The 23,461-nt window shown below is 39.6% G+C and overlaps 1 protein-coding gene and 1 pseudogene across 1 annotated transcript in view; both read right to left on the reverse strand.

Moving 5' to 3' along the window:
* Window positions 1–23,461, reverse strand: part of LAMA2 (laminin subunit alpha 2) — a 549,054-nt gene that overhangs the window by 172,293 nt on the left and 353,300 nt on the right. The window contains exons 19-21 of the mRNA XM_048490901.1: window positions 20,136–20,242; window positions 11,391–11,571; window positions 3,553–3,689 (exon numbers count right to left, since the gene is read on the reverse strand). Of these exons, the coding sequence (XP_048346858.1) occupies window positions 3,553–3,689; window positions 11,391–11,571; window positions 20,136–20,242 (425 nt within the window). The remainder of the gene's footprint in view (window positions 1–3,552; window positions 3,690–11,390; window positions 11,572–20,135; window positions 20,243–23,461) is intronic.
* Window positions 7,709–9,971, reverse strand: LOC125429629 (annotated as a pseudogene).

Below are 23,461 nucleotides of genomic sequence, written 5' to 3' on the forward strand. Positions count from 1 at the left end.
AAGTGAGCATGTCAAATTCTCACTGGCATTGTAGTGACTGTATGGGTAAAACCCACATAAAAAACTGGGCCCTGCCCAAAATTGTTACATTTTTTCAAAAGTACATTCCTAGTTGAGCTGGCAATGTTTTTGAAAATATTACTGGAAACGGAGCACTTTAATCACATCAAAATCCCATCTGGTAACACCTCAAGTTGAATTTAAAAGTAATTGGTAGCTTTAGTGGCCCAATTTGTGCCTTAGTCAATATCCAGGACCACTAGCAGTTAAGAAGTGCTTAGCTGGCTGCTGCATGTAGCCTATGAATTAAAACCCTTTTTGGAGCAGGAAGCCTGCAGAGTAAAGAATGCCAGAAGATAAAGCCTACTGGGCAAATGGTTCGCCATATGCAGAGTAAATGACAATCAAATGTAATGTTTGTTTTCAAGGAGGCAGCCACTTGCAGTACTTTTCTGCCAGTGAGTTATGATGGCCTCTGAAATCGGCTCTGTTAAAAACTCCAATTGAGAGGGGGCAATCACACCTTGCCTTGGAGAAATTAGTTCCAATGCATTAAAAAGGGAGACTTGGCTGACATATCATTATTAATTTAGAGACTGCCATAGCAGCTGCCATACTGATGCACTGGTATAATAGACAAGATAAAGACAGATAGCAGAAATCCCAGAGCAGAAACAGGGGTCTTCACCCCTATTAAACTGGTTTGCAGAATCCCAATGATCTACGTGCTAAAGAAAGGCAGGTTTCCTGAGAGGAGTTTTACAACTCAAAAAGAAAATAAATTATTCTGCATTAATTAGCTACCATGAAAAACAGGCTTTTAAAAGATAGCATTATGGCATTTGATTGTTTGAATTCAGTTAACATACAAGGAAGGAAACCATAGCAATTAAACTTCTTTACATTACTATTAATGATACAGTACTTTATAATATGTAAAATAATTACAAGATGATGAGGATGATATTTCTCAGTAAACATCTAGGAGAAGGCCAATCTGATTTTTATTCTGCAAATTAATAACTGGGAGTGAGAGATGTTACCTTACCTGTGATCATATAAAAAGAAACAGCACTGGCTGCTTTTACAGAAGGATGGTTCTCCCAGTAGGTCTCATTGCCATTAAAAATATAGAGACATTTTATTTTATTCATTTATTATATTAGATTTGTATCCTACTCATCCCTGGCCACAGCTAGACTCATGACAGCTAACAATCAAAATAATACAAAACATCACATTGAAAATAAACTAAAATTTCCATCTAAAAATATCTTCATATATGATACATTCATTTTGGCAGTACCTCATCATCCATATAGCAGTTTTGCCCACCATTTTTTCACTCACCTACTTGCAGCTGTCACTTCCCAGAGGATTTTTTTTTTAAAGCCAATTTCTGGATTGTTATATCACAATAATTTCTACAATCTACTAGACTTTTTCTCTTTTTTTGTAAAAAAGCCTCTAATTATCTCCCTTGCCAGAAAAAGCCTATGTATTACTTTTTTATAAAAAATAACACGTGGAAATCCAAATAAACTAGTAGATCATAGCTAATTTTAACATGACTACATTATATCAATCTAGCAATAATTGATTTTAAAAAGTTCAACAAAGCCCTCCGCTGGCATGGGTACATGGAAGTAATCGAGCAAGGAAAATGGGACCAACATTGATGGGACTTTCCAAAATGTGTGCCTCTTGATCTGACAGGTTACAAAGCCATTTTTTGACAACAGTCCTCCAAAAAGGGTCATAATGAATCATGTTTGGGAAAGATTGCCTCAAAACACTGAGAATAGGCAATAGGATAATAGGATAGGAGAATAGGAATCACTACTACAGCAAGTGCCAAGGAATTCTACAATAGGGATTTTACTTAAAAACATGTAGCTGTTGTGAAATGTAAGAAAAAATGGAAAAATGTCTTAAGTAGACTAAAATGTTAATGTTGTTGTTGTTAATAAATATTATTATTATTATTATTATTATCATCATCATCATCATCATCATCATCATCAACAACAACAACAACAACAACAATTCGATTTATTAGACCGCCCTACCCCTGAAGGGGATAAAAGCAAAAGAGGAAAAGTTTTGTTAAAAGCTTTGTTAAAAGCAAGAAGGAAAGTTAGATGTCAGTTTCAATTACATAATTTACTGAAGGAGATGACTTAAAAGGGAAGGAAAAATATTGTATAAAAGTCTTCAATTTTGAGAATTAAGTTAGGGAGATAAGGCTATAACATTATAGCTATGTCTGTACTTTTTTGGGGAAAAATTGTACTCAAATTATGTTTAAGATGTTAAAACTTTCTGGTTTTGATATTAATGAAAAATTTACTATATAAGGCATAATTTGGGAATTGGATGGAAAGTCAAGTTATTTTTTTTACCTATGTTGTTTTAGTAGTATAGAATGACTGGTTCACTAATGTCTGTCTTCCCATGCTAGTTTTGTTGTAGTTGTTATAAAATCAGTACAAATTATTAGGAAAAAAGGAACAGCCTGGAATTTCAATATATTGCTGAAGGCTTTCACAGCTGGAATCATTTGCCTATTGTGTGTTTTCCAAACTGTGCAGATGTGGTCTGGTAGTTTTAGTTCCTAACGTTTCACCTACATGTGAGTGAAACATAGGAGCAAAAACTACCAGAGCACAGCCACACAGCCCGGAAAACCCAAACAACCACTTAATATAGTTCATTTACACTTCTGAAAAAGTTTTCTTCTTGAGGATAGTTTTAACCAATATAGATCAGCTTTAGAATAGAAAGTCACTAGTCCTCAAAAGACAACACTGAAGCATGGTTAGGTTAGGTGTGTTTTTATAAAACAAACACTTAGGGTCTTTTGGAGGAAGGGTTATATTTTCGCTAAAAAGATTTTAGAGTCTGTTAGATTGTAGTATTATATGAACTGTAGGTTGTAGGAACTTTGGCCTGGGCACAGAATGAGTGGCAGGGAGGAAAAGACTGGAGGGGCGGAGGAGAGGGGGAAGGAAAGATCTCCTCAATGACCCTCCCAACCTCAAAGCTCTTCCTAAAAAACCCTCACCCTCAAAAATTTCCCCAAAGACCCACCGAACCTTGAAGCTCTCCCCATTTCCCCACCAAGGACTGTAGGCGGCCACTCTGCCTCACTGGCACATTAAAATGTTTCATGTTTCTGGCATTTGGGGGCTGGCATTTTAAAAAGTAAATACAACACCACATGTCTGAGAGTGTGTGAAAAGTCAAAAGTCACCCAGTGAGCTTTATGGCAGTATTAGGATTTGAACCAAGATCTAATTCAATGCACTCATCCCACCACCACAATTGCTCTCCAAAAGAAGAAATAAGGTCACAAGGTTGTTGTTTTTAACCAAACACAATTCCCCATTCCTCAAACACAGATGATCTAGCTGCACATAGCTCTATGCTAAAACTGAGAAAAACAAACTCATCTCTTTAGTTCTTTGGAAAAGTACTGCTGTATTTTTGCCTCCTTACAGATGCAATGTACTACATGGAATAAGAAGAAACACACAGCAAAAGACCACTCACCTTGCATCCACTGACCAAGTCGTGACCCCAGTAGTTCGGGGCACACTTATCACACCTCTCTCCGACAGTATTGGCAGGGCACATGCAACGACCAGTGTGTGGATCGCAGTTATTACCAAGATGGGCACAATCACAAGCTTCATGGGGAAGAAGAGAGATAAAGACAAAGTATTTTCAACCATTATAGATACCATTTACATTTTAATGCAAAATTTTACATTACAGGTATATTTACCATTGTCTTCTGTGGGGCACATCTAACTATTGTCTAGAGACACAAGAATTAAAGGTGAGGTATACTCCGACTCCCAAAGCTTTATGTGTGCTCCAATTAACTCCCACTTGCCCCTTCTAACCTGGATCGAACATTTCCAGATTCTCAGCAGCATAAAAATGTAATGCCCTTGTTACATCTCATCACTTCTGCTCCTTGCTACCTTGGCAAATAAATGGGTGACAAATCAGAACTGTAGCATAGACCAGAACTCCTCCTCTAATGACTACCAATAGCAAATAAACCATAATTCTAGACATACCCTTACACAATTTTAATTGATGCTGAAAATTACTGGAGTTTGCAAGATTGTAGCCAGTTCAAAATTTATTGCATTTCTCTTCTGCGCTTTCTTTTAAGAGCTCAAACTATGAAATCTCCCATCCAGAAATACAGTAGATTGAGTCCTGCACAGACTCAATGGTGTAAACAGCAAAATGTACTCTCAAGATTTACTGGATCCTGTTTATATGGAGAGTCTCTGGTTGCACTCCTGAAGTGACTTACACATTTGAAAGCCCCATTGACATCTATGGAGGTGTATGCCATTGCCTCTATATGAAACCGACTGGAGCCATTTGGCTTCTCTCAATATTTTCAGACTTCAGTATTACCTCACTTTACATTGTATTTAATTAAAAAGATTACGTTAACTGATATGTTATGAAGTTACTTTTAGCAAACCAACTTATTAGAAAATGAAGTCCTGAACTCATTAAAAGTAGGAAAAACCTCTATGGTATCAATTAAGGATCTTTAAGGAATGTCAATACTTTGTGTTGGTTTTTGTTTTGTTACAATGTATTCATAGGGCTTATTTTGCCAAATGACACTTATTTTAATCAGGCTTAATTTCAGAAATAAAAGAGTGCTGATCGCATGTGAGGAAATTTTTTCTACTAAGCATGACCATGGGTGATGGGGGAGAGGATTCTCCACAGCTAGAGATTGAGTTCCCTTGCAGTGCACTCCTATGTAATGTGTACTAGATGGCAAGGTTGTCATTCCTAAGTACAATGATCACCTGTAGGATCCTCAAACACCTGCCAGTTGGGCTCACTTCCTGTTTTCAAGTGGTGATCAGGCATCTAATTAATCAATGGGCTGACCTGCTGTTCACAACCTGTTTGTGTGCTTCCCAGGAACAGACTACCTGAAGTCATCCACTCCCAGTTGATAAGGGATTAACTGGGAGTTCACCTGCTGGAGAAATCTTGTTGTTGGTTTGGCTACAGAAGAAAATAGAGAGAAGACTCTCTAATTTGCAATTCAAGCTTAAAAGGACTGCACCCAACTTGGGGATTGAGGGGAAATGAGCTTTTTCCACCCTTCCTTTTGGCTCATTCCGCACACGCAGAATAATGCACTTTCAAGCTGCTTTCAGGGCTCTTTGAAGCTGTGCGGAATGGCAAAAACAGTTGTGAAAGCAGCTTGAAAGTGCATTATTTTGCGTGTGCGGAATGAGCCTTTGTCATGAAGACAGATTACTTCTGTGTCCACTCAGTTGAAAGGAGAGGGAAGAGAAATGAGCTGTCCCCCCCTTTTTTTTTACAATGTAGAGGTTAAAAACACATTTCTGACTGTATCCAGATCGAAAGGAGGGGAAGGAGTTATTTATATCCCATTACAAGGCAATTATTTAAAGCACTGCTTTTCCCCATCTAGCTTGGAGGGGAGGGAAATGAAACTAGCCTTCTCTTTTCCCCTTTTGCAACTTCACTGGATAGCTTTTATGCTAAGTGGACGAAGCCAACACCTGACTCCTGCTTTGATCTTACAATCAACTGTGAGTGGAACTTTCATCAACTTATTTTTGAAGCTTATTGTTCAGCATCTGAAATTTATTGCTCAGCATCTCTTTGAGTTACTGGATGCTATCTGAGCACATCCTTAACCAGCACACAGTCTGATCACATCCAGCAAAGTAAGTTTGCCCAATGAACAGTTTCTCAAACAAATTTATAGCATTCCAAATGGGGAAATGAGTGTAGTTTTACCTTGCTCTTCCCCAACAGTGAAAGAGCTATCAGAGCAGTAGCCATTGCCCATCTAGGTATTTGCAGCGTGAGGCAAAATAATTTTTTGTAAACATCTACCTGCACACAGCCTTTTGTGGAGCATCAACAACACTCTGTTTCCTACAACTTTTAAAGTATTTATTTGAATCACTTGAGCTAGTATTTATGGTATCATATCATTATCTTGTGACTTTTTCTATTTAGAAAAAAATGAAACAAAATCTAAAAACAAACACATACACAGGACCCTCTTAAACAGAATTCCTACTATTTTCCCTGAGAAAATAAAGCTCTTAATGTTCTGAACTGATGCCGCCTGTCTCCTACCCCCTTTCCTCTTGTTCTCTGTTTGTTTAATTATGTGGTCCATTTTAGTGGGGGCCTTATGGGTTCCCCCGGGTGGGGTTGGTTTTAGTTCTTGAATGCTGGTTGTACTGCTGTTTATTGGTTTTAATAAGGAGACTGGCCTTGTATTATATTTGTACCAGTTTTAACTTTCCCCTGTCTGTATATGTTTATTTGTACCCCACCCTGAGCGGTATAAAAATCCAATGATAAATAGATAAATATAAACTTTTGGATTTAAAATATCATGATTTGCTGACCTGCCTTAGCATATTAATCATGTTTGTTCTATCTAGCTGTCCCAGTGTAGATGATGGAGATTATATTAGCTAGTTTATGGATTTGAATTCTTATGAAGTAATGCTGTCAAAATACAACATCACTGCTCGCTTCTTTGTTCTTTTTTTTAGTCCCGATGATTTAAAAAAAATTATCTGCTTTTTGGTAACAGTACATGCAAAGCATTAGTGAACTCCATAGAACCCATGGTTTACATTAGCCTCTATGAGCACAAGATAGTTAGATGATAGCTATTACTTGGATAGCTTGCAGATTTTATTATTTGCATTTGGCACACTGAAATATCATTCTTGTCCTTCTGTTTGTGATGAAGCACAATTTATGACAACAATGTAAAAACAAATTAGTGCAACACTGAATCATGTAAAAAGTAGACATTTTATAGTAAAGTAGATGGGCCAAATTGAAGCATTCTGGGAATAAATTAGATATATATTGACAGAAAGTTTTCACAACAGAAAGCAGCTTTCCAAACCTGCAAGTCCTGCAAAAATGACATATCAAAGAAATCTTTCACAAGGTATTTGTTCCATCCCCATTTGAGCTAAGAGCCTTAAGACTACAGGTACCACTTTCTTTCCAATTCAAGTTTTCTCTTCAGTGAATCCAAATAGTGACCTCTTACCCTTACCAAGTGCTGACATGTTTAAATTTTTACACAACAATAAACATGCCTTTACAGATCCATTCTTCTTGAACAGGGACACGATAGCACAGAGCTATGGGTCTGAGCATAATCGGTACAGTTCTTAAAATACTCATCTGGCCAAGAAGGTTATTTCTTTGCTAATCCACAGGTGGAATGGATTGAAAATACCTTTAATAGCCTAGAGGCCCTTGCAACACTTGACCAGAATTGGAAGAGGACATAGCTTAGAGCTAGAGTGTGTGCTTCGCATGTACAAGTGCCCAGGTTCAATACTTACCATCTTGAGTTAAAAGGACTGCAGAGAGGAAGGCTGAACGAGACTTTTGTGTCTGAGACTTTTGAGAGCTCCTGCTAGTCACAGCAGACAGCAATAGAGCAGGATGGGACAGTAGTCTAGCTAATTACATGGCAGCTTTGTATGCTCCTGACAGAGGCTGGGCAAGCACTTCAAAATGTATAAATATAATAAGGGGGATATAAACAGAACAAGGAGATTTCATCATTCTGAAGTTCATGCTTTAGGAGGTGTAACATCAGATTGTAAAAAAGCAGGGTAAACACAAGTTCAAGTTTTTTGTTTTTAATGAGCCACACCAATTACATCAGAGAAGAAAGCTTAAGACTTAAATGGAAAGTGTTTGTATTAAATGCTAATAGAAAGGCAAACTGACCACTGTCATTGGACCATCTGAATGCTTCCAACAGAAAAAGGAATAATCACTCTTCAAATAGATTCATTTATGTTATCCTTTTCATTCCTCAGCAAGTTTATGTGATTCAGCAACTTCTGTACAGTTGGCAATTTCCCTAGAGAGGTTGTTCCATCCACAGACTCACACACACAAAAACCAGCGGGACAAACTCAAAGACAGAATCATCGATACAAACATACAAGGTGGAGACAATACCCTATCATTTTTACACATGAGTACACCATCATGCTCATTCTTTCCTTTTAAGAACTGGAATGAGGCTCATGTGGATTGAGGTGGGGGATTCTGAATTCTGCAAACTTCTAGCTTGTCACTAAACTCCACTGCCCAACTTCACCAGTGTTTCCAAATAACATGAAATCAATGTAGAAATAGGTGCCCAGCAGCACTGCCTTGATCTTCATATCCAGATCCATGGAGAACTGGATCCCATAGCCAGGGGAAGACCTCCTTGACAAGACCACTCCACTCCTTGCTGATCTGCCACATGACTTGTCCAGGGTCTTTGCCTCAAAGTTGATGTTCCCACCACAACTGAAGGTGAAATAGGGACCCAAAACAAGTATCAACTTTCTGAATTGAGAATTTAGGCATGAAGTGGTGCCACATCTGGACCACATGCCCAATTGTGATGCCAGGATGACACTGCTATTCCAGTTCTTGAAGGAAGCACAGGAACAAGCACCTAATGCACTTCAGGGGACACACAATGCACAAGACCTGATACTCCAAGGGGTTCTCCACAGTTTTTGAGAAGCAGTGCAGAGAGCAGCAGCAATTGCACATGCATCAATGATTCTACTCCTCTGAAAGATCTGCTGGCCCAGACAGTTGAGGATCTTCTATTTGTTGTCCCCCTCAAAGCCAGAGAAAACTTCCACAATTGCATCTTATGGTGTGTCAAAATTTGGTCAACCTGTGTGAGATACACCAAACCAGGAGGGGTGCCAGTGCCAACAGGCATTTAAGGCGCTTTGGTAGTGTGGGGATCTGATGCTTGGTGGAGATGCTGAGGCATAGTGGCATGTTCTGGCCCAAAGTCAGTGGAAATCCTCAGCAAGCCCCAGCCTGATGAAACACTCTCTCTGTGGAAATCAGAGGCCTACAGGATCCCTTCCGAATCTACAGAACCTGTAAGGCAGAGTTGTTCTGTCAGGCTTATGGTTGAGGGCAGAGATGGCTATTGTTCTATCTCTATTTATAATCTGGGGCTGGCTAGAGTTTTAAATTGTATTCTATCATATGTATAAAATTGTATTTTATTCTATTTATATACAGTGTTTTAACATTGTTTTTACAGTATTTATGGTATTTTGTTAATTGCTGTTAACCATTCTGAGCCCCAGAAGTGGGAAAACAGGATATAAATTGAAATAAACAAATAAGGAGATGGTGTGTGGGGGAGGGGGCTTGCCCTTGTAGAGCTGGCCTGAGCTCCTCGTACAGACTTAGATAGCCACCTAGTCCAGGTGGAAGCAATTGAGGCAGACAGCACCTGACAGATAGAGGGTGCTGATGCATGCCCAGTATTGGCAAGCATAGCATCTTCTGTGCCTTCTCAGTGCCTGTCACATATAGTGGGCTGTTACACACAAACAGACTAATTCACTTGTCCCAAGACAATGATTACTTTTAAAATCTTTATAATATAACGTACATACAAAAAATGCTTCTCTAATGGTTCACCAAAATAAATCATTCAAACTTACAAGTGGCTAAAATGTTTGCAATGCAGAGACAACTTTTAAAGTTGTTTAAACAAAAAATCATTACAATTTATTCAAGACTCCCCATGACAGTGATAGTCATCACCAGCCTAACTAGACTGGGCCTGGGAAGGTGCTGTTGTATAAGTTGACGATGGGGCATGCCAGAGTTGCCCTCCTGACCAGCAGGAGCAGGTCCTCAAAACCACAAAGTCTCCAAACACCTCATTTTTTTTGCTGGCCTGTGAAAAACTATATGAGAATAAAATTAGCGGTGCCATAGTTGCATCCTGATGGCCCTCCCTGACTTCATGATTGTGATGCCCAAATGACTATTAAATGGTGAAAGATCTGGAATCCATGCCCTACAAAAAGAGGCTTAGGGAGCTGGGGATGTTTAGTCTGGAGAAGTGAAGGTTAAGGGGGGACACGATAGTGATGTTTAAATATTTGAAGGGATGCCAAGTTGAAGAGGGAGCAAGCTTGTTTTCTACTGCCTCAGAGACTAGGACATGGAATAATGGATTTAAGGTGCAGGAAAAGAGATTTCATCTGAACATTAGGAAGAACTTTCTGATTGTCAGGGCTGTTTGACATTGGAATGCACTGCCTTGGAGAGTGGTGGAGTCTCCTTCTTTGGAGGATTTTAAACAGAGGCTGGGTGAACATTTGTCAGGAGTGCTTTGATTGGCAGGGGAGTGGGACTTGATGGCCCTTGCGGTCTCTTCCAACTCTATGATTGTAATATCAGAGAGATACTTTTGGAGCAATCTGTAAGGGAGGTGCCTTTTTAGAATCTTGAAAAAGTGTCAGTGTTGGGGAAATGACAGAAAGAAACTTGTCCTTCACAATGTGGATACTACATAATGTGGATACTACATACTCAGGGATGCAGTATGTGCTTCAAAGTGATGGCAGTGGAAAAGGAAGTTGAGTTAGATGGTAGGATAAAAAATCAATTAAGCATCCTTCCTGGATCTGCTACCTAGGAAAAGCAGGCAGTAGCAGAGCAAGGGGGAGGCCATGTATTTCTTTTCTCTTTTTTGTCATTTTGGTGCTACAAGACCATCTGGAACATGTCTGCCACCTTTTCCCCCATCAGAGAGCCTGCTGCTTTCAAAAAGAACATGAAGCTTTTCCTAAACCTCTGTGATAGGAAATATTCACATTCAGAATGTCTGGCTGCTACACAGCTGTTAAAGGCAAAAGAACCCTGACAATAACATTCTTACCTTACTAGAAATGCCCAGTTTGTCTCTATTTTTTCTGGTGATTTATTTAGTAGGTATGAAAGGACACTCCTTATTAATTTAAAGGATATAACAGCTAGAGAATAACTCAAAGAAGTATATTGTGAGGTTATTTTAAGTCGATAATTTTCCATTTCCCACTTAACTTTCTACATGAAAAATGTCTCTGGCTACATCTTATGTATAACAAGGCCCCTAGGTTCTACTTGTAAAATGTTGGTTTCCCTGTGTGATGATATGCCTTCATTCATTCAAATGCTTCATTCCAGAAATTAGTTTAGCCTTTAAAAGTTAGCCCCTCATTACCTGCAGTAATTCATATATGTCTGATACTGAAATAAATATGTTTGATTTTTTCATTGCTGTAGGAATTTGGAGATGAGACATAAAACATTTTTAAAACCAAATACAAATTACTCTGAACATAATTAATTTCTCCTAAATTCAAATACCATAAAAACATAATGCCCGAGATCTCTCAATTATGAGATGGACTCATCTGACATACACAGTGAGCCCTGAAAAAGGAACTCAAGCAATAAAACTAAAGGAGGAACTCGTGAAAACATGATGATATACATACGGGTGCATCCTCCTTCATCGAATCCATAAAATCCATGAGCACAGCGGTCACACTTCTTTCCAGCAACACCTGGTTGGCAATGGCACTGTCCAGTTTCATCACAGTCAAAAGATTTAGATCCAAATGAATTACAGTTGCAAGGAACACAGCCTCTGGATGACTGTACGCCGAAGGTCCCAGGCTGTCACAGGAGGCAGAGGGAAACCGTTTAGCAGAAATAGAAACAGAAAAACAAATGCAGAAAGGGTGGAAGCACAGATTGTAGAGGAATTCGTGGATGAGGGCAAGCCAGGTTTTTGTTCTTCTACCTTAAATGGAGGATTAATAATGAATGAACAGCTTAGCAGCTGTTATTTGTTTAAAAAAACATGCAAACCTCTTGATTTGTGCAAAACTAATGAAGATTTGTTTGGTTAGCAGTTTCACACCCATGCTAATGGAAACATAAAAGTGCACAGCCATGACTATTCAACAAATGCAGAGGTCTGGCAGCAGAACTTGTAACCAGATGCTGCTTTTAATTCACCTGAATTCATATTAGAAGCCTGAAATACATGCAAAAAATGTAAACATCCAAAATTTGAAATATAATTAAAAATTGTTTGGATATCTTATGCATATACACACAAACATAAAATAAGATTACACCATATTCTAAGATATAAAGAAATTCAATTTTGCATACTTCAGTGTTAATTTGAAATCTTGTTCACTTAATTAGGGATTCCAGGTACCACATTTTTAAATACACTTTGAATCTAAAGTCTGAAAATGTGTACACATTTCCAAATGTCTTCCATTGGTACTAAAATGAATGGCTATCTCAGTCATTATTTGTCAGAGATGGAACATATGTCTTTAGTATAAAAGGATTGCCCTGTATAGCTTAGCAGGGTCTTCATCCTGTAGCAGCCACTGACCATTATTCCATTTTTTCAGGGTAAGACCTTTCCACCAGCAATGTTGTATGGTTGTCTTTGAAATTTAAATGATTTAGAAAGCTAATACAAAGCTGTGCCCATTCAAACTGATAAGAGATGGATAGCATACTCTCTCTTCCCACCCAACCATTAGATTGCACATCAGTTCACCAGTTTGAGTCACTACAGAATAACCAAATCAATTCAATAGTTGGTGCAAGTACAAGTTGGTGATATTAGTCAATATTAGTCAAACTCCATAGTAATAAAAGACTCATCAGCATCACCAATGAATATAATAACTATGCCATTCTTTGAATCTTAAGGCAATATACTGTTGTCAGGAGACCTGGTGAGGTCAGTGTGCCCTTTAGTACCAGAATACACAATCCCATAGTATAGTTTTGACAGCAAGTAGACTTAGTCAGAGGTCTCTGGTCCAAATCGACTGCTAAGAAGTTGTGGATCATTTCCCCCTCCCAGTTGCCCAATTTTCAGTATGCAAAAGAAGAGAATGAAAGGGCGTTGGGCCTCCAGTCTTGGTCTTTCACTACTGATTACATTTGTAACTTCAGTCCTGCATTCTGATCCATAAAGGCAAGACAATTTCAGCATGGAACCAACCTAGGTTCAGTTTTCAGGCTTGGAGGGTGGTTCTACCTCAAAGAAAGTAGAGTTCATCTGTATGTCTGCATGTAGTTATTCACAACTGTTTTTCACTGCTGTTTACTAAGGAAGGATATGTTTCAGCTAGAAAAGAATGGAATGCTTACACTCAACCAATTAAATTCTAAGGTTTAATTAAATCTGAAACCATCTCATTTGTTGTTGTTCTGTTAAAGTAAAAAAAAGCAAAGGAAATAAAATTCTCCCGACAGCCATTTTGTACAATAGAGCCAAGATAAGCACAGGGCAGCATGCAAATTGTATCACAATAAATAGCATGATATAAGATAGTCAATTCTTCTTGTAAGGGGAAAAGGACAGAAAATAAATTCCCTTTCATACTAAAATTCTGTATGTAATCCACAATTCTGCCAATATGAGAAAATATCTGGTCAGTGACTGAGGTTCACTTAGGAGAACTATATATTCTTTTCTTTCTAAGACACACTACATAAACAAAGCAAATGTTCAAAACCCTACAGTCTAGATTTAGAAACAAAAAAAAAAAGGTCCTTTCACGGCCCTGGCTCCAGCCTGGTGGAACAAGATGTCAAGGCCCTGTGGGAGTTATTGCAATTCTGTAGGCTGTTCCACCAGGCCTTTTCCAACTAGCCAGCCAGATTGAATGAAGTAAGTCATCTTCTTTTAGCCTTTGGGGGAAGGGGGAGAGGTGGATGGGAATATTTATGGCCACCAGTTTTTAATACTTATTATTTGGTGTTGGCGTTCAGTATATTGTTTTTAATGTTTGTATCCTCCAGATCAGACTGCATTTGCTCTTAACCTCCTATGCCACTGCTGCTACAATTTAGTAATGTATATATTGGTTATGAATGTATGAACTATATTACTTTTACATTATGAAATCTATGAAGGTGCTAAAAATATCTGTATAAACTATCTAGTCGTACCTCCAGACACCTCTGAATCATGCTGGTAATTATAGTATTTTTCTCCAGGAGGCTTGCAGTTCATAATTTTTATTTATTTGGATTTCTCCTCCTCCCCAGTTAATAACTTCAGTTTTATGAAATTACAAGCCTCCTATGGCCAGATGAATTAAAAAAAGAAGGAAGTAGGATATGCTAGCTTTATTACCTTCAGATTTACTATTGGACTTTGAAATGGACAACATACAAAGCAGATCTTAAAAATATTTTTACCCCCAAATTAAAATATCTTCATCAGCCATGGCCCCACTAACCTGAGAAGAGTACTATAGGGATATTCACCTTTTCCCTTCCATCAGCTAATGATAGCTTCATGGAACAATTTCAGTTGGGGAAATGACATTGTTCATTGCACATACATACATCATGATTTTTTAAAAGAAATACTGAGACATTTGATCAGGGGATTTGTGAGAGAAACTCAAGAGGGCTGGATATCAGTCCTGATTTGCTTCTTCCTGAGATGAGAAATATGTGGACTATGATGAACTTAGAAAATGTAACTATGTAGTTACAGTAGCTGAAATTTTTGGTTCCTTAGTTGACTAATATCTCACAGCTCTTTATAAGCGACGTATAATTTATCGTATTGAAAATTTTACTTTATTTTCTATGCCAATGTTTTAAAGAAGTATTTCTAAAAGAAATATAAATATTCAATATTATCCAATGACTGTACTCACCCTCTAAGAAAGGGTCTTGTAGTTTAGGCTCCTTCCGCACACGCAAAATAATGCGTTTTCAAACCACTTTCACAACTGTTTGCAAGTGGATTTTGCCATTCCGCACAGCTTCAAAGAGCATTGAAAGCAGCTTGAAAGTGCATTATTCTGCATGTGCGGAATGAGCCTTAGTCTGGGTTGATTCTATAATTATGGGTGGCAAATTATGTGCCATGGCAATCTCCAGAGCTACTGATATTCCTGTTTTGCTGTCTCTTCTTCCATCTCTTCATTGCCACACAGTGCAACTAACTTTCCTTCCTTCTTCCCCTGGTCTGTGCGCACACAGTTCAGAAAACCAAGCAAGGCCAAAAGGGTTTCCTGACTTCACAGAAGATTACTCTCAAGAGAATTTGGGAAGCATTATCAAGCATGTGCAAAGATGTCATGGAATGAAAAGGAAAGAAGCATAACTGCCCTGGGTGAAGGAAGCAGGCAAAAGTACTGAGAGGTAGAGGCAGGGTGACACCTCAGGCAGTATGTCTTGTCAAGCCACCACGGAGCTTATCTCATGATTTAAAGGAAACTAGTTTGTGCCTGGTAGCAGTATAACTAAAAGGTAGACTTAGTGACTGAAATCTGCACTGGTTTGTGTAGGACTATAAAACTAGTTCTCAAGATATTTTAAACAATGACCTTATAATAATAATACCCTAATGTAGTAGAAGCCCGGCTACATATATGCATGGTTGATTCATCAAGTTAGTACGGGTGCAAAACTTTCTTTACCACATTTATGTTAATGAAGAAAGAAGATATGTGCACTTAATCCTTCATATAAGCAGATCTATTCCCACATTAAGGTAAATTGTCAGTCCTTATTGCATTGGCTTTTGTTTCTCTTTTTTATGGTTATTGCCAAAGGGAATTGGAAATTTCATTAAGCTATTTCTGCATTCATGGCAAATTGATGGATATATAAAGGTAAAATATGCCATTCAAACATTCCATTCAAACAACTCATGACAACACCATGAAGATCCACCTCATGGGGTTTTCAAGGCAAGAAATGAGAAGCAAAGATTGGCCATTGTCTTTAGCTGCACAGCAGTCTTCCTGGGTGGGAAATATTCATCCAAGTACCAAACCTGGTTAGGTTCCCAGTTCTAACAAGATGAGGCTAGTCTGGGCTAAATATAATTTTTTTTTTAAATCTGGAAGTCCTTTTAAATTCTATAAGAAGCATTCCCAAATAACTGTAGAAAGAATTGAAGTCTCAACTACTTTTAATGTTTTTGAACATACTTCACATTGTAGTAGGCAATGTTATGTCAGTTGAAAAAACATTTAAATGACTGTAAATTGCTTTCTATTATAATGTTAATATAGTACACCACAACACAACCTCATGCTGGAATATAGTGCATGCTGTGCATGAGTTTTTTTGATTACCAAAGTGGCAGGTCTGAAAGCACCTCGTGGGCACCCACTTGCACTTATGTAGCCCCTTCGCAGAGGAGGCACTTGGATTTGCTGAGATGTTGGTGGGTTCTCTTTCCGTACATACACCTGCCTGCTTAGTTCGCATCGTTTACCTGCAAATCCTGATTTACAGATACATCGCCCTGACACATCACATTGTAGTGACATAGATCCTAGAGGATTGCAGGCACATGGAATGCAGAACTGCTTTTTGGTAGCCCAAAAGTAGCTGGGCTTTAAAAAGAAAGAAAAAGAATGAATTAGAAAATCAAGCATAGAATATTAGAAGAATAAATACAGGAAAAAAGAGCACGGAAACATATTAGGTCAATAAGAATATGAAATTAAAATGTACATAGAATCCAATGCATATCACGGGTACTGAGGACAGGCTTAATTGTCAACTGACCCACAGGAATAAGTGAGCAGCTCTTGGTTTTGAATGCATTGGCTGAGTAGCATGCCCTCTGTTGCCACTGGGAAAGTGGGCTGGAGGAAGAATGGGGTGAAACTGGGTTGGATGGCAACTGGTGAGGAGTGGACAGTGAAGTTAGATGGGATGGGATGGAGGGAGAAGCAGTGGCGTATTTGCCTAGGGACAGGGGTACCCTCTGTCCCCAGGTGCCTCTGATCTGGTCACGTGAGGGGTTCAAAATCAGAAAGTCCTGCTGCCTTGTCGTCTTCTGGCACCCTCGGCCCCACCCATGTTGTCATCGACATGGGCGGGGCCAAGGAAGCCAGAGGACCCCCCAAGCCCTGCCACCCTCCCAGCTGCTGGCTTGGAGCAGGCAGCTGGGAGGCGGGGTTGGAGGTGGGGCTGCCCCAGGCATGGTGGGGGGGGGGGTGCCCAGAGAACAGATGTCTCCGGGCACCATTTTTCCTCGGTACACCTCTTGGGAGAAGACTTTATGAGAGAAATGATAGTGTGGAGTTAAGGTAATGGTGGGAATAAGGGGCAACGGGAACTGTGGAAGAAAAGTATAGGAGTGGAAGGAAGCATAGGCAAAGACAACAAAGGGAAAGAAGTGTACAATAATGAGGAAGCCTGGGCCTCTGAGGGAAACACCCAAGAAATAGAAGAGCTTGACTCAGAAAGAAGGTAACTAGTGCTTACAAGGCTTAAAGACCATTCTGAGTGGGGCTATGTGTGAATCTGCCTGTGGGAGCAGTGCACAGCTGCACTGGCAGATTTGGCCTCCCCAGGGCACTTACCCTGAGAGAGGGGAAATCCTGCTGGCAGGCAGCTGCTGCGTCCTTCACTGGTGCTGGGATGCAGCTCCAGAGGCAGTGCCAGCATTCCAGTGCCACTGCTGTCGCTGCCAGCATAGCAGGGGCAAGCTGGGGAAGGAGCCAACATTTGTCAGCTTCCTCCTGGCCATTCACCACCTTATGCTGGTGGCTAGGAATTCCAACTTATGGCATCAAAACATAAATCTATGAAATCCAATGGGATTTACTTGGCAAGGCCTTTTCATTTTTCGAGCCTCCCCATGCCACCGAGAAGCCTACTTGGGAGCAGGAAGGGGATGGCCAATCACCTAGCCTCTTGGGTGGGACTGCCCAGCCTAGAAGAAGCAGGAATTAAGAGTCCTGGATGATGTTAACCAAGACAATGATTAACTATAATCAGTCTTGAAATGAAAGAATAGACTTTGCAGCAACCTCCTTATGAACCAGTGTATTTCATGCATGGGAACTATGACATGCTAGTGGGGTGTACAAAATGACTGTTTCACAACTAAAATGTATTTATTCGTACACAGTTACCAAATAGGGTAAACTTTGTTCTAAATTGCAGTTTGTGATATTATATTAACACATTTGTATCGAAGAAAAGGTTTACCACACACACGAAAATACTAACAGTGTAACTGGATGGCATTTGTGAGCTTTTGTTGCTTAAAAATATCCAAGGTTTCTTGGTTCAGATCAGTTTAAAACCTCATAATGCTACATCAGAGTTCCCAATTTTCTCTCTGGCCCTTTCCGCACGGGCCAATAACGACGCCCTGGGGACGGCAAAAACACCGTCCCCAGGGAGCCGTTCGCACAGGCGGCGCTGCCAAAATGCAGCAGCGCCAACCTGGCTCCCTTCCCCCTCCCCCAGGGCGGCCTCAGGCCGCCTCCAAAAACCTCCCTCCTGGAGGGAGGTTTTTGGCACAACAGCGCATTCCCAGTGGCGCAGTGCGAACGGCACCGCCGGGAATGCGCTGTTGTCCCCGTCCCTCTCCCACACACCTCGTCGCCTCCATCGCCCTGCTGGCCTCCGAAGGGCCTCCCTTGCTGTCCTCCGACCCCTGGAGGTCGGAGGGCAGCGTGGGCGGGTCTACGGAGGCCAGCAGGGTGACAGAGGCGACGGGAGAGGGACGGGGAAGAGGCGGGTCGGCGGGGCGCCGTCGCTCCGTGGCGCCGTCATCCCAGCTGGTTCTGGGACCGTCCATGCGGACGGTCCCAGCGTCGTCGGGTCGGCGTAAATTACGCCGACCCAACCCCTTCCGCCTCCGTGCGGAAGGGGCCTTTCTGTTTTCCAACTTACCTCCTCTTGTGCAGCTACCATGACAGGCAATGGGATATCTAAGCAAGAAGATAGAAAAGTCTTCTTGCCTTTCCCCTTCCTTCTTCACTCACCCTCTTTCTGTGCACTACCAATGTTGAACTACAATGTTGAAAGTACCCATGGCATTATGTGAATCAGGTCTGCTAATATCAGGCATCCAAAAAATTCCAATTCCTAGACTGCACAAATGTTGTGGGAGCAATCTTAAGCAGCTCTATGTGGAAGTGAATCCCATATTTACTCACAGGAAAGTGGCTTTCAGATTACTATCCATGCTTCTGCGGCCCTCAGAAGGGAAGCAAAGGAAAGAAAGTAAAATGGCCATCTGGCCTACTGCTATAGTACTACCTCCATGTACCTCAGTAGCAGCACATAAGATTGGAAGGGAGTTGAAGAACACACAATTCTCAAGGATTACACACACAACCGTCTATTATGCTACGTGAATGCTATGGAATACTTGGTTCCAAATAACCCCACCCTTGTGCTGAAAGCACAGTTTTCTGAGTCTGATTGGGGAGAGGAGCTCTTCCATAATGATTATCCCATGACCATCCATGGCAGAGTAGAGATTTAAATATGGATCTCTGTAGTTGTAGCTTGATATTCCATCCACTACTTCAAATTAGCTTATGTGAATTTAGAGGGCTCACAGAAGGAAACACATTAGCAGCGATGCTGCATTTGGAAGCAGAAAATTATGAAAACATGAGATTTTATTAAATCATTGAGTGACTGTCCTTTCACTTGAAAAGTTTAGATTGCACAAAGTTCTTAAAAATAGGAGGAAGTATAAAACAGAAGCTTCACCAGATTTCTTCTCAACCTTTTTTATAACTGCACAAACCATTACATTGAACAAAGTTTGGACAGAAAAATAACTGATATGGCATATATTTCAAGTGAGTTTTGCCCACAGATTTGAGTAAAGCCATTCAGACCTCTTATGATTAAGCATGATTTCGCATAAATAAGATTTCATTGGTAATCATTCCCCAATAAACAAAGGACTGCAAACTAGAATTATATGTATGCTATAACGGAATATTTACTTTGCAACCAGTGCTGTCAAAAGTTGCAAACCCCCCCCCCCTTTAACATCACAGAAAAGCAAGGGCATCAAAGATTTTGGCTGGGGGGGGGGCGTGTCAGCCATTCTGCCAATATTTCTCTACCACTGAATTGAAATACACTTTCCATTTTATAGGTATTAAATATTCATGATATATTTACTTTGCTTGACTTAGATTTTTTTAAAGGGGGCATAAGATTTTTTTTAAGGGGGCAGGTTCTGTGCACTGAATATATCGTGCTCATTTAGCACTCAACTGCTGATCCGGGAAATCTAAAAAATGAATACTACACTTTTGTGAGAGAGAAGAAGTCATTTAGCATTCTTTGTTCTTTGCTTGAAATTATGCATTAAGGGTTGTTGGAATCAAAACAAATTATGTTATAACAAACAAGAAAGAAGAGCATTTAGGCTGGATTTCCTTCTTATGGCTTACCTTACACTCATCACATCGACGGCCTACAACGTTGGGCTTGCAATCACACTGTCCAGTCTGCAAGTTGCAAATTTCTGAGAACGAGCCATTGATGTTGCAGTGGCAAGCTACAGAGAAACCAAGACAGGTTCATAACTCATCAGTTTCTGGGAGGACATGAAATATATGTTGAATTAAAGGAACTCCAAAGCTGTAATATACAAATACTTATGAACCTTTACAGATAGTGATTCTTAGTAATAGATCACAGGGGTTAAGTCTATACTAATCACATCCATAGCAGGCAAGCTCAGCTTATTCCTTTTTTGTTAAAATTTTATCTGTCTTATTCTAAGAGATGGAGAGGGATGGGGGCATGACACCATTCCAAAGTACAACATCACTTCCAGAAAATAACTGGAAGTGATGTCACCACATTGATATGATGGTCCAGGTTTTACTATAGAGTTTGGACTGAATTCTAGAGTGTCAAGCTGATGCAGTGATGCTGATTCCAGTTATTCAATGGAAGTGACATTGCAATATCAGTACAACTCTTGGGTTTTCTTCTTTTCCTTGTTGCTCAAACCATTTTATAATGAAAAAACCAGACCTGGCGTATTAAAATGTTAAAACAAGCATTATTAAAACCAAGTAAGGACAAAGTCTATCTAAACAATTACACCACTGCCTAAATTGGCCATTCCAATAGAAACCTTGGTAGTCATTGATTTAATCCACTTTAAGGAAGGAAAAGGGAGCCAACCTTGTTGTGAGAATATGAAAGTCCATTCAGGCTCATACAGTACGTGGAACCCTGATGGTAAAGAGCTTTAAAGGTCAAAAACAGCAGTTGAATTGGATCTGGAGCAAACAGCTAGTCAACATCCTTGCATCATCTCGGTAGTCAAACAAATAGTGGTAAATAGTGATGAGGCAGTATTCTGTATTGATTGCAGCTACCGAATTATCTTCATGGCATAGTAGAGCACATAACAATAATCTAGTCTCTCCATTCAGAGTAGAGCTCTTAGGGGTAGAGCACATGATCTAGTCTCTTGGAACTGACAGGTGGCCAGATTAGCTATACCAAAAAAATTTTTTTTTTTAAAAGGCCAGATATATGTGAAAGAAGGCACTCTAGCAACAGCACCAACATGCTTGTCCATAGCTAGGGGTCAGATCTAGGGGCGTTGCCTAGACACTGTAAAGCTCAAACCAGACATGATGCTAAGAGTTCTTTAATTATCAGGTTTGTAGATAGACTTGCCAACTCTGTGTTGGGAAATTCCTGGAGATTTGAGAGTGAAGCCTTGCAAGAGTGGGGTTTGCTAAAGGGAGGGAGGTCAGCAGGGTATAATTACATAGAATCCATGCCATAAAGTAGCCATTTTCTGCATGTAAACTGGTATCTTTTCTGGTAATTAGTTGTAATTTTGGGTGATCTCCAGACCTCACCTGGAGTAATGCTATGTGTGAATAACTGGTTTTACCACTGGAAAAAAACATGCAACTATACGTACATTTGCCTAAATTGGGCAAATAGCAGCTAAGAAGGTCCAGAAAGATGTGGTGAAGAGCTTAAATCTGTTCTCCTCACACCACAGTCCTGTCAGAAGTCGCCCTCATAGACCTACTATTTTTTTAAAATCATGTCTGCTTTGCCCTAAAAAGCAGCTGTGCATCTCTGCCATATCCTCTAGGCAGGGGGTAGGGCAGTTCTTTTTTCTGCATATTCTCAGAGCATAAATGATCAACAGCATTTGTAACACTAAGCAATAACTGAGAAAATGGAATGTTCTACACTATTCTGATGAACAGACAGCAACAATAATTAGGGATTTATTTTAATTCCCTCACCTAATCCTTCATGAAGAATAACCTTTCGTTCTATGCAGTATAAAATTGTGGCATTTCCATCATTAAAAACAAATCTGAAATATAAGTGAAATAGACTGTGGATATTTGTTCACCATATTTATTTTAGAATGTTTAAGAAGAAGAATGTGGAAATTCTGGAAGGCAGCAACAATGCCCGGCTGTCATCTGCAATGGCTAATGCAAATGAAACTGCCACTACTGGTAAGAGAGAAAAGAAAAAAAAGGAAAACCATTTCCAAATATAATTTGAGAGCAAGCCTCCTACTTTGCAAGTTTCCAATCTCAAATTTGATTCTTTAATGATCAGTAAAAATTGAAAACAACAAAGCAGAGACACAATCTCTCTGATTTTATTGCTTCAGGGCAAACTCTACAGAAGCCTGCCTGAGTAATGTGCAAAAAAAGAGAAATCTAGATGTAATAGGGCAAGGGAAAAAACCCTGGGTAACTGTAAACACAAGGACATGAATATATTGAGATTTTCTACTGTCAGCTCAGCTAACAAAAAAGCTAAGAGTGTAAGTATAAAAATGTATTTATCCTGAATGTCTTTTAAAATTGTATGTTTTCACAATCCTAACTCCTTATACAGCTTTTCATGCTGCTGTCTCTGTTGGGGAAATGTTCAAAGCTTTAGGCATGCCAGTGATTCAAGGAGAGTGACACAATGTCAGGAGCAGCAATTCCATTCTTGGTTTGAATTTTCATGCCTTTGCTTTTAAAGTGAAATTTTAAGAGTGAATCACAATGTACTATAACAGTACAATGAATTCTACTGTTAATCAACTGAATATTATGTCTGATTCTGCATTGCAATGGATTGTGGCCATGGATGCCATGGATACATTATAATTTTCTTCTAGTTTCTGCTGAGCTTTCTCATCCCTTACAACCCTTTTTTGGGTGTATATATTTACATATTAGCATAGTAGAACAGAAGAGACAGATTCTCAGTTGATTTTCATATATGAGTTTATTAACTATAAAGGGAGGGTTACATGGAGATAAAATAAGAAATCCTTTCTCTCCTGTAACACATCTACATTACTGTATGTTTGGTTACATCTTGGTACCTATCTGCTGTATCATGCTCATGGTGGTAGTGGCGGTGTCATGACGACTCAAACAAAGAAACAGATTTAACTTTATAATGTCAGATGTACATGCTCACTAACAAGTAAACTATGACTGTCTGACTGACCAATAGCTAATCAATAGATCAGGTCATAAGTAGTGGCCTCAGCAACTTGTTTAAATATAAACAGTTAACTCTTGTTTTAACTTGTTTAAATACAGTTAACTCTTTTATAACTGAGTTGTGACAGACACTTGCAAAATCCCAACAAAGCCCTTTTCAAAGTGTCAGTCACACAAAACATGCAAACACAATTTATCATAAAGATTCTCAAACTTCATCCTGTTTAGTGCCTCTCCATTTTGGAGATTCAGGTATGCAGGATCCATTG

The sequence above is a fragment of the Sphaerodactylus townsendi genome, linkage group LG01, assembly GCF_021028975.2.
Source record: "Sphaerodactylus townsendi isolate TG3544 linkage group LG01, MPM_Stown_v2.3, whole genome shotgun sequence".
Taxonomy (NCBI): domain Eukaryota; kingdom Metazoa; phylum Chordata; class Lepidosauria; order Squamata; family Sphaerodactylidae; genus Sphaerodactylus; species Sphaerodactylus townsendi.